General features: G+C 41.1%; 1 protein-coding gene across 2 annotated transcripts; it reads left to right on the top strand.

Annotated features, from left to right (window-relative positions):
* The first annotated feature begins 680 nt into the window (after nt 1-680).
* Nucleotides 681-11401, top strand: CCT8 (chaperonin containing TCP1 subunit 8). 2 transcript variants are annotated; one of them, XM_048934156.1, is made up of 16 exons: nt 681-828; nt 2776-2866; nt 3449-3528; nt 4033-4182; nt 4444-4624; nt 5242-5303; nt 6063-6200; nt 6573-6751; nt 7603-7669; nt 7753-7840; nt 7947-8062; nt 9093-9164; nt 9338-9502; nt 9884-10003; nt 10439-10536; nt 11174-11401. In XM_048934156.1, exons 1-15 carry the CDS (start codon nt 769-771, stop codon nt 10529-10531), a joined length of 1662 nt encoding a protein of 553 aa, XP_048790113.1. In that variant the 5' UTR covers nt 681-768; the 3' UTR covers nt 10532-10536; nt 11174-11401. The 2 variants fall into 2 exon arrangements, with proteins under 2 accessions (XP_048790113.1, XP_048790114.1); XM_048934157.1 differs by lacking the exon at nt 10439-10536 and having other exon boundaries at nt 685-828.
* Nucleotides 11402-12316: the final 915 nt, after the last annotated feature.

The raw sequence follows: 12316 nt of genomic DNA, 5'->3' as shown, positions 1-12316 counted from the left end.
TTGACAGCAGAAAAGGACCTGGGAATGCTCATCAGCAGCCAGCTGAACATGAGTCAGCAGCGTGCCCAGGTGGCCAACAAGGTCAATGGCATTCTAGCTTGTATCACAAATAGTATGGGCAGCAGGACTAAGGAAGCACTGAGCAATGGCGAGACTGCACCTTGAGTGCTGCGCTTAGTTGTGGGCTGTTCTCTACAAATAGGGTGTCGAGTTGTTCGGCTGTGCTGTGCAGAGAAAATAAGATGGCGCAGAAAACCAGAGTTATGAGGAACAGCTGAGGGAACTGGAGCTGTTTTGTCTGGAGAGGAAAAGGCTGAGGGGAGACTTCATAGCTCTCCACAGCCACCTGAAAAGAGGTTGCAGCAAGGAGGACGGTGTTGTTGACAAGGGAGGAAATGGCCTCAAGTTGCACAAGGGAAGGTTTACACTGGATATGAGGAAAAAGTTCTTCATGGGAACGACATGAGAACAGGCTGCCCAAGAAAGCAGTAGAGACCCCATCGCTGCAGGTGCGGGCATAGCGCTTAGAGACACGGTGTAACAGCAGCCTCGGCCGTTACGTAGCCGGTCGGACTCGATGACCTCAAAGATCTTTCCCATCCCGAGACCGCAGCCCGAGCGCCGCCCCTCGCCGCGCTGAGGAGAAGCGGGAACGCGCGCTCGAGCTCCCCGGCAGCGACTGGCTGTGCCTGCGGCTCCGCCTCGCTCACCGCGCATGCGCGCTGCCAATCCCGGCATCCTGAGGCGCGGCGCGAGCAGAGCGGAGCCATGGCGCTGCACGTCCCTAAGGCCCCGGGCTTCGCCCAGATGCTCAAAGAGGGAGCGAAGGTGAGAGCGGCGCCGGGCAGTGCGCGCGCTTCCCGGACTCCTTCCTCCGTTCCCCCTCCCGCTGCGCTGTGAGCGGGCTGCGGGGCGTTTCAGCGCGGCGGGCAGGGAAGGTTCTGGAAGGCCTGGCGGCTCCACGCGGCCCGGCGCGGCCTGGGTTCCCGGCTACTCCTCTCGGACAGTGGGCGCCGGGAGGGCGGCCTGGCCCTGTGTGGCTGCGTGCTGGGACGGCCTTCTAGAAGGCTCTGCAGTCGGAGATAGAGCCAGTGCTACCGAAAGATGGGATAGAAAGCAAGCAGCTTATTTTTCTTGTAGGTGGAAGAAAGGAGGGGAGCTTTGCTCGCTGCTACTGAATAGAACGGATAGCGAAGCTAAGCAGCTCAGCCCTATTTTTCTTTCTTTTTTTTTTTTTTTCTCCTTTTTTTCCGGAGGTTTCTTTGAGGGCAAGGAATGGCTTCTTTCAGGGGTGGGGGAGAGCAGAGTGCCATAGATGCTGGTGCTCTAAAAGAAAAAAAGACCAGCCATAGGGAGAGCTGTGTTCTACCGAATGAAGAGGATGCGTTCTGAGGTGCTTGTTTTGCATTTAAAGAGAGATTCTTAGGGAGCTGCATGCTTATAGTGGCCTTCCGGTACCTGAAGGGAGCCTACAGGAAAGCTGGGGAGGGCTTTTTATAAGGGCATGTAGCAACAGGATGAGTGGAAATGGTTTTAAACTGGAAAAGGGTAGATTTAGACTAGATGTTAGGAAGAAATTATTTACTGTGATGGTGGTGAGACACTGGAACAGACATTGGTTGCCCAGAGATGTTGTGGATGCTCCCTCCCTGGAGGCATGCAAGGCCAGGCTGGATGAGGCTTTGAGCAACCTGGTCCAGATGGAGATATCCTGCCTATAGGAGGGGGTTGGAACTAGGTGATCTTAAAGGTCCCTTCCAACCAAACTGTTCTATGGCTCTCCTCCTGGGAGGCATAAACTATGGCTTACCTGGTTCACAAATAAGGCCCTTTCAGGAGATTCCTTTTTCCAAACTGGAGCCAGGCTGATCAGCTTCTCAAACACCAATATTTTCTGAATCATAAAATCATTTAGACTGGAAGAAGATTGAAGATCGTGTAGACCAACCGTCAGCCTGACCCAAGTCTCATGACTAAACCATGTCACTTGGTGCATGAGCATACACACTCCAGTGTGTTAAATTAAGTCACCAAATTAAATAAATGTGCAGACTGTCTACTCTTAAGTTTTTAAGCCATTCATTTGAATATAAAACTGAGTTAAATGATTTTGTGATGTGGAGTTGTGCATAAAGAAGCAGAACCCTTTGTTGCATGTCCCTGGTTCTCCCTTCTTTATCCAAGCTGCTCTTTTGTTATTTTCTATATCCATTTGGTATGCCATTAATATTTTGTTTAGTACCCTTTTGACATATAAAGAGGGGCTATAAGAAAAGAGACAGGGGAAATAGTTTTGAACTAAAAGAGGAGAGATTGAGATTGAATGTAATGAAGAAGCTTTTTTTACTATAAGGGTGGTGAAGCACTGCAACAGGTTGCCCGGAGAGGTGGTGGATGCTCCATCCCTGGAGACGTTCAAAGTCAGGCTGGATGGGGCTCTGAGCACCTGATGTACCTGTGTGTGTCCCTGCTTATTGCAGGGGATTTGAATCAGGTGGCTTTTAAAGTTCCCTTCCAACTCAAATGATTCTATGATTTTTTATTTTTTTTTTTTTAGAGGAGTTTAGATATAAAACTATAAAAAAAATCATGTCATACTGAGTTGAGTAGGAGCACATGCAATCTCTTGCCTCATTGTCTTTGGGTAAAGTTTAGGTTTTGTTTAAACTTCTTGTGAAGTATCGACTCTATCAGAAAGTTTTGTGAACTTGCTGGATTATTACTGCTTCTTTGGGAAGTGAGTAGTTCTGAGCAGTTTATTTCATTTGTTTTTAGCATTACTCAGGACTAGAGGAAGCTGTCTACAGGAACATCCAGGCATGCAAAGAACTTGCTCAAACCACCCGTACAGCTTATGGACCCAATGGTAAGTAAATCCAGAAGCTGCAGTAGTTATTTTGAGCAAAATTACGTGTCTGAAGGCTAATCTTGCCTTGACGAAGAGGCAGTTAATTGTTTCTTGGGAAAACTTGTTGGACTTGCTGTAGAACTCCAGATACATTTGTTGTGTCTGGTTAGTTCTTAAGTTATGCAGTATGTACCTGCCTTATGGCTGAGGTTTTTGTGCCTGTTATGCTGCAGTTATTTTGTCCTCTTTGCTGTCTGATTGCCAAATGGAAGACTTACAGAACTTAGAGGTGGTAACATGGTAGTCATGATTAATGTAACCTTACAATTTTCTGACAGATACGCCACAACAGCAGTGTTCTCCAGTGTTAAATTATGCACCAGTATTTCTGAAAAGAAAACTGCTTGTTCAGAAATAATGAGTTCTGATAATGTAATGCATTCCCAAGTGTTATTTGACAAAAGTACATAAGAATCTGAAGTTATAAATAGAGCTCATGTTTTAATGCGTCAGATGAACTGGAAAGCTACGGAAACTGTATTTCTGTACAATGCAACAATTGCCTAATGAATACTTTTTGTTTTGTTTTTTCCCCCCTAGGAATGAACAAAATGGTAATCAACCATCTGGAGAAGCTTTTTGTTACAAATGATGCTGCTACTATCTTGAGAGAGTTGGAGGTGAGTTCTCTTAGAGTGAGTCAGTTGGAAGAGACCTTCAGAGATGAGAATCCGACTGCTTGACCGCTTCAGGACCAAGCAAAAATGAGATGATGATGTTGGGGATGTTATCCAAGTGCGTCTTGAACACCAAAAGCCATGGGGCATTTAGAGAAGAGTATGTTTAGACAATACAGTGTTTGGAAAACTCTGAGTGAAATAGCCACTGTGTTAATCTGGTGGTGTTGGTGGTTGCCATCTTCTGTTTGCTTGGAACATGATAATTGGATGTATGAAGCTGGACAGCACCCACTTCTAAGTAAAGTAAAAGAAAAAAATATAGAAAGGCTGATGTACAACTTTTTTCTTTTGCTGTCAAATGCGTGCTAGAAATGATACTTGCACTGAGTTTTTCTCTTAGATAGAAATTCTAGAATAATTAACAAGAAGCTTTGTCAACTGTAGTTTCTTCAAACCAGTATTGTTACTGGTGTTAATGACAGTGATGTGCACCTTCTTTTAAAGGTCCAGCATCCTGCTGCAAAAATGCTTGTGATGGCTTCCCACATGCAAGAACAAGAAGTTGGAGATGGAACTAACTTTGTCCTTGTTTTTGCTGGAGTCCTTCTGGAGTTAGCAGAAGACCTTCTGAGGATGGGATTATCAGTCTCAGAGGCAAGTTACGTTGTTAATACAGTTCATGTATCCTGAGATATTCAGATTGCAGCTGCTCGGTGTTCTCGAGTCATAGAGCTGTGAATAGCATACTTCATCTGAATCGAGTTTTAGTTAGAAGTGTATTGATTGCTGCTGGTGATTCCTTGTTTCCCTGGCAAGCTTTTTTATCTGTACGTTATAGTGGACTTTTGGAAGGAAACATAGGCAGTATGAATGCATAATGAGGTAAAGCAGTAAATATTTGCTGTTGTTGCACAGGTGATTGAAGGATATGAAAAAGCGTGCAAGAAAGCTCTAGAAATTCTTCCAGATCTGGTGTGCTGTTCTGCAAAGAACCTTAGAGATGTTGATGAGGTGGCATCTTTGTTGCATACTTCAGTAATGAGCAAACAGTATGGCAATGAAAGTTTTCTGTCGAAGCTTATTGCTCAGGCCTGTGGTAAGTGCATCTGAAAAATGGAGTGCGTTTCCTTGTGGTTCTTCACGGCCTGTTTGGTTTACTAGGTTAAGTTAATGAAATGCAGTAGCCTCTGAAATCAGTATGTTTCTCATGTTGAACTCTTCCTTGACACGGTGGCTCAGAAAAGCCCTGTACTTTCTACTAAACTTAGAAATTGCTCACTACTTCTGCCTTTCTATCCATCTTGTGTAGTCTTTCTTGACATTAAGGGAATATGCTACACTTCAGATAAGCTGTTTCTACTCTCAGCCTCAGAACAATGAAAGGAAGACTGTAGTTGTATTAAGCTGTTGGTTTCTCCTTTTAGACTTCAAAGTAAAACATGCAGTTGAAGTGCTTTCTAAAAATACCCTGGGTCAGGCTTCACTCAAACATAAGTTTCTAAATGGATATTGGACCTCATTCAGAATGTTCAGTTAAAGTAATATTGCTTTCTGATTACTGCTGCATTTTAAAAAGAATTTAAAAAGCAGGAAATATAACCACCTTAAATTAATTAGGCAGTTCAAACCATAGAATTCTAGTATTTTGGGGAAAGCTCTAGGTATCGTAATCTTATTCATTAAGCAACACGTTTTTTTTTCTCCTTTAAACAGTTTCTATTCTGCCTGATTCTGGTCATTTCAATGTTGATAATATCAGAGTGTGCAAGATTGTGGTAAGTTGAATATAGATACACTGTAAGCTAAGAAGTTTAAGGAAAGGACATAATTTTTAGACCTTTCAATTTTTGAAAAGTGCCTCTACTGCTCTAATCTCTGTTGTGCTGGGGAATGTGTGATAAGTTTTAGGAAATTGGTCTCCACATTCCTTGTTTACTGCCCAGCAGCTAATTCCAGGAATAGAAATAGTAAAACTTGCATTAAATCAGATATGTTAATTATCTAGAGGGACTGCTGCTTTGGAGTAGAAGCGTAGAATCATTAAGGCTGGAAAAGACCTCGCAGATCCCCCAGTCCAACCACCAGCCCACCCCCCCCACGCGCACTGCTCACGTCCCTCAGTGCCACATCCACACGGCTCCTGAACACCTCAGGGACGGTGACTGCAACACCTCCCTGGGCAGCCTGTGCCACTGCAGCACTGCTCTTGCTGAGGAGAAATTGTTCCTAACATCCAAGCTGAACCTCCACTGAATTCATGTGGATAGGCTGAGGTGCAGACTGGCAGAAATGTAGCGATATAATCTTAAGGTTTATTTCTAAGTGGGGCTTTAGGCCTCAGTAGATTATGTAGAATTGGAGCAAAGATTTTCCCCTTTTCATTTTTTTCTTAAGTCTTCTGTTTGTGTGACAGTGGGGATTGGTAGGTTCAAGTAAATGGGGGACTGCTTTTGGAAAGTGTAGTGCAACTTTCTGACAGTAAATGAAATGATGAGTGATGGGACTTTCCTTCTGTTCCATCCCTTTTCTACCAGGGTGCCGGTGTCTCTGCTTCATCAGTGCTACATGGCATGGTTTTTAAAAAGGAAACTGAAGGAGATGTTACTTCTGTCAAAGATGCAAAAATAGCTGTGTATTCCTGCCCTTTTGATGGTATGATAACTGAAACTAAGGTATGTAGAAGCTCAAAATAAATTCTGTATCTACATATACTTATTAGTGGCTCTTAGCCTCTTATTTTTAGACTTATCTATAAATATTTTTGACACTTGGTGATTAAGATATATTTGTTAAGACTGAGTTCATTAGTCTAAAAAAGTTCATAGAAAACTTCTGAACCTAATTTTGTTACGTAGGGTTTTTGATGGTGTGGGTGGATCTCATGGTTTTTTTTAATTATTATTTTAATACATTTTGCCTGGGAAGTGTCAGTGTGATTCAGTAGGCAGATTTGAGGTTTATGGATTGGTTGGGAGACAGTGATTTATCTAAAATTTAGGGTTTTTTATTTGACACTGAACTGATGTGTGTATGTGTTTTACTAGGGCACCGTACTCATAAAGAATGCTGAAGAGCTGATGAATTTCAGCAAGGGAGAAGAAAACCTAATGGATTTGCAAGTCAAAGCTATTGCTGATAGCGGCGCAAATGTAGTTGTAACAGGTGGCAAAGTGGCAGACATGGCACTTCATTATGCCAACAAATACAATCTTATGGTAGTCAGGTAAGTGCTAGAAGACATAAATCTGGCAGAGCAAATGTCTTATGAAATGCACTTGGCATATTGTCTCTTGCCTTTCAGATTACTTACAGTGCAAAGTACTGCAGGCAGTTTTTCTAGTAGGTAAAAACCTGAGATGCAGACAGGTGGTTTCCTAGCTTATGTTTCTTGACAGTATTTCACCTCTATGTGGTAACTAACTGGGTACTAATTAGTGTAGGTATGGTACTGTTTCTCTGTCTTAAGGTCTTTTACAAATCAACTGATTTTTTTTATTTAGAAGACAGATGTATCCACAAATGTGTATGAGGGTTCTTGAGGTTCATGAGGGTTCTTCCTGGTCAGTCGTCGTGTGAAACCTTAGCAATGGCAAGATGCATCTCTGTGCATCGCTGTTACGTTGATGAATGGAAAAACTAATTCTTAATACTTCTCAGCTGCTTCTTTGGATCTTAGATCTGCTTAAAATACATCCTGCAAAACATAAAGACAAATCTCTTGATAGCACCTTTTATGTCTTACCTAGATAAGTTGCTGAAAACTAACTTCATTGATGGTGTCTCAACATTCTTAACTTCTGGAAGTAGAGCATGATACTGCCATTTCTTGCATGACAGGTTGATGTGTTGGAAAAATCAACTGCAGTAGGAGATTAGTAATTTCCATGTATTTGGATTCTTTGTTTTCAAACTCTTAAAAGAGCCATTATATAGAATCTCTTTTACTTGATGGAGTAAATTTTGATGGATGTCACAGTTGACAAAATGCTGTCAAGTTAAGGGGAGAATACTTGCTCGTCTGTGTTAGCGTTTGTTCTGGAAGGCTGTAAACAAGACTGCTTTTGTTTCTGAAAGGTTGAACTCAAAATGGGATCTGAGAAGACTGTGCAAAACTGTTGGTGCAACAGCCCTACCCAGACTGGTATGGAATTTTCAAAAATGAGGAGCAGATAGGAGAGCGTTGTTGGAAACGTTCATCTCCTGACCTTTGTTTTTTCTTTCCAGACTCCCCCTACTCTAGAAGAAATGGGTCACTGCAATAGTGTGTATTTATCAGAGGTTGGAGATACGCAAGTTGTTGTGTTTAAGCACGGTATGTATCTTCTGTAGACATTCTAATGCTGCTCTTCTACAAGGATGGTACTCGTGTGTTCTCATCTAAAAACTTAGTTCAGTAATGAGCATCTCTCTCTTAACAGAAAAGGAGGATGGTGCTATTTCTACTATACTCATTCGTGGATCTACAGACAATCTGATGGATGATATCGAGAGAGCAGTGGATGATGGCGTGAATACTTTCAAAGTGCTCACAAGGGTAAATACCCAGAATGTTTCTGTTATCAAAACTGAGCAGTGGATCATTTGAGGCATGGTACCTGTTTGCTTTGGGCTTGTTTCTCAGGAAAGCATCAACTGCTCCTTTCATTGTCAGTTCAGGAGCATTTTTTAGGTTGAAAACGCTGTGTAGAGAAGACTGCTGCCAGCGTTCTCATGAATATGATGTATTTAAAAGCACTGTTTGTACTGAATTCACTTTTTCAGTCCTTGAAGATGCTCTTTGACCTCTTTATGTGTGCCCCTTGTAATGTTCCTTCAAAACCAGAGAGGACAAAAGCCAGATGGCCTTTCTTGTCTCTGAAAAGTGGGAGGAACTGTAATTTTCTCATTCATGGGTCACAAGATACGTTTTCCCCACGTATCACAGACACATTTTATAACTTAATTCTTCAGTGCTTTTTTTGTGATCAGCTTTTGTGGAGTAAATTTCCTTTTGAAGGAGAAAGGAAATGTTTGAAAATTTACTCGGAAGATGGCATGCAGGAAGACTAAAAGTCTGGACACTTAAAGTCCTGCATTCATGCATATGGACACTGAGTATGGGAACACCCATAAACTGTACATTTATGGCTGTCTGTAGTTATGGCTTACGTTGATAATTTTTCTGTTTAGAAGTTCTTGAGTGAACACTGGTTTTCCAGAGGGTTTATTAATTTCTTGGCTTTTTCTTTCAAACAAAAAACAAAACTGTTATGATACCTCTTGACGTATTGAACCTAGTTTTAGAGGATTTGTTTTATGCTTATTGTTTCCCAAATACTTAATAGAAAAGGTGGGGGAAAAACAAAACAAAACAGAGGAATTCAACCCTCAGCTTATGAATAATTGAAATAACTTCAAATAAATAAGTTGAAATATGAAGAGAACAAAAAAACCTGCATTGTTATTTTTCTTGAAGGATATTTGGAAGGAATGATTAAATTCTGGTAAATGTCTCTTGATAAAGTGTTCTAAAAAAGCTAAGAAATGGGTGTGATGCTTTCTGTTTTGGTATGGTCTGTTCACAGGACAAACGTCTTGTTCCTGGAGGTGGTGCAACAGAGATTGAATTGGCCAAGCAAATCACATCTTATGGAGAGGTACAAATGTTCTTTTGTTCAATGTTTTTTCTTATATATATATATATATACATGCTATTAAACAAAAAAATACATATATACATGTACCTACATGTAAATCAGTAGAAAAATGTGAAGGAAGTACCTCCCTTATATTACTGTTGTTTAAAATGCCTGCGTGGTGTTCACTTTAGACTTGTCCTGGGCTTGACCAATACGCCATCAAGAAGTTTGCTGAAGCATTTGAAGCCATTCCTCGAGCATTGGCAGAAAATTCTGGAGTAAAGGCAAATGAAGTCATATCCAAACTTTATGCCATGCATCAGGAAGGCAACAAAAACGTTGGATTTGATATTGAGGTAAGTAGTTTCTCACATTACTTACTGCTGAGTAATACAAGGTTGTATTTAAAAGTACTTCCATCAGTGGTACTGAATAGTTTAAGATGAATTGAAATCTTTGAAGCTTGGTGTTGCACATTCTACAGCTAATGGCTTTTTTTAATTCATCAAGCTATTAAACTGGATGTAGCGTAGTAACCACCTGTAGGAGGTAAAGCGAGATACTGAACTAACTTGATAGATACAATAAATGTTTAGTGATTACTTTGTCTTCCTGTAATGGATTAGAAATGAAGATTTTCTGAAGAGAGAAGATAAGAAAATTGTAACCTTGCAAACTTAATGACTTACCAAGTAGAAGCCTGTATAAACTTAAAAGATTTTCCTCCTATTTGAAAGGCTGAAGCTGCTGCTGTGAAGGATATGTTAGAAGCTGGCATACTAGACACATACCTGGGAAAATCCTGGGGTATCAAGCTGGCCACAAACGCAGCAGTAACTGTCCTACGAGTGGATCAGGTAAGCTTAACAATACTTTGGGTGCTAAACTGAAACCTCTGCTATAACTCAGTGTTCAGAACACTCATACAATGTGTGAGAGTGTTCTGGGATCACAAGGCATATAAATCTGACGTTGGAAAACTTGGTTTGTTTTAACTTTCAAAAACTGAGGAATTGGTTTCTTCAGGAGCTCATATTTTGGAATATGAGTGGAGATGTTTCAGCTACCAAATGTTGCTGTTTCATGTTCCTTTAACATTCAGTTGATACTCATGCCTACAAGGGAATCTTCTATAGGAAGAAGGATTATCACAAAAAACCTTTTCCCATATATGATTCTTAAATTAAAATCTCACTTCAGGAAAATGTTTATAATCTTAATGGAAAAAAAAAAAAGTTTATTTCTTGTGTGGAATTCTAGCAAAAATGTATTTGCATGTAAAATTTCTGTAGATTATTATGGCAAAAACAGCAGGCGGTCCAAAAGTCCCTAAGCAACAAGGACATTGGGATAAGGATGACTGGAGAGATGAGCCTGACAAGTAGTATCAGTAAGCTCTGTCAGAGAAGCATCAGAGTGTTAAAGCATGTGTGAACATACTGACAATCACATGATAAATCTGCTTGTTTCTTGAGGGCATGTAACACTGCTGTCTTATGTGTGCTGATTTCTTATTTCCATCTCATTTGTGCCACAGTGAACGATGAAATCTTACTCTTTCTAACTAAACTTTCATTGAAGAGATGATGAGTGTGGTTTTAGTTTTATCTGCCACTGGAACAAGCGCAGAAAATAAGCCTGTAACAAAGCATTGCTGGTGGGACTTGTGCTTTAAAGGGTGTATCTAGGCTGGAGTTCAATAGCTCTGATAGTTTTGCTTTGTGTTGAGGGCAAGCTGTAAAGCAGTCACTGCTTAGTTTATGTAAGCACTCACATTTTATTAGACTAACTTATTTTGCATGCAAAAGTAAGGTAAAAGCACTTTGTATGTGAGGGCTCAGCTTCTGCCATTTTCAAGAAAAGATGTGTTTCAGTAAGATGGATAATAGTGACTGGGAGTTCAAGTTCAGAGCAGAAACTGCATAACTTAAGAAATGTTTTCAGTCAGCATCATAAGGCTATAAATTAGAGGTGGGAGAAAAGTGAGTCTAACTTCTTTTCTTTTCTACTTTCTCATCATCTTCAAGATCATAATGGCGAAACCAGCTGGTGGTCCTAAACCTCCATCAGGAAAAAAAGACTGGGATGAAGACCAAAATGATTGAACAATTGTACCACTTAATTACACCATTATGTGAGTTTTGTAATATTCCAGTTGGGACCTGTCATGATGTGTTGGTCTCTTGCCTTTAAGTTATGAACTGTAGCCAGTAGAGTGCAGAACTTTGAATGAACACTTCAATAAACTTACTACTACTAAACTGTTTGGTTTGATTTTTATTTGGAATTATCATAACACAGTTCTTCCCTGCTTGGGCCTAGCTGTGTCAGGCAGGGGGCAGCCCTAGCCTTGCCTCCCCCAGGAGCTCAGCCACCCCCTTGCCTCTGCCTGGGCAGCTTAGCTTGGTACAGGAGCTGAGTGAGACTGGCCATAAGCCTGCTATAAGGAATACAACTGAAAGCACAGTCCATAACCTTTGCACCTCATTGCAGTCCTTGCCCTTCTGTGTAAAAAGTTACCTGAGTTCTGAAATAATACGGTGGTTACGCTGTGGTCTACGCTTTGTGTTGATACACGCATCTCTCTCATCCTCACACGTTCAGAGGCTCTACATGCTCAAATCTCAGTCACACAGTGGTGAAACGGATCTCCTAATAGCTTTACAAATGAAGAGAAGGTTAGCTGTTGAGAGGTATCAAGCACATACACGCAGAGCACTGGAAATTTTTCACACAGACATAAAATTTGAAGTCCTGTGCTAAGTTTCCTTGGAGAAAGTAAGAAAACCTGTGTGCCTTAAAGTCCCTTGAAATTCAAACCACTTCAATTTTATTTTTTTTTTTAAATTACTCTTGTCTGTACTTCTTCACAGCCAGAAGGGAGTGGACAGCTAAATCAAGTCTGGAACTACTGCATGCCTAAATAAGGTTGCCATGCAGCAGCTATACCAGAGCTAGCCTTACAGTTGGTAGCTGGCATGGCTGAAAAACTCAGCAAGTTTTTGGAAGGATTGGCATACTGATTTCATCAGCTGCACAAGTGCTACTGCTGATGACTTCAAGGGTAACAAACACATGAGAGCACTCATTTTCTAAGGAAGGGTGTTGTAAAAAATGCACTGAATGTAAACAGCTGCTGGTCTAGCATGAGGAGCCAGGACTTCATGTGA

The sequence above is a fragment of the Lagopus muta genome, chromosome 1 (genome assembly GCF_023343835.1).
Source record: "Lagopus muta isolate bLagMut1 chromosome 1, bLagMut1 primary, whole genome shotgun sequence".
Classification (NCBI taxonomy): Eukaryota; Metazoa; Chordata; class Aves; order Galliformes; family Phasianidae; genus Lagopus; species Lagopus muta.
This window is presented reverse-complemented; position numbering and strand designations above follow the sequence as displayed.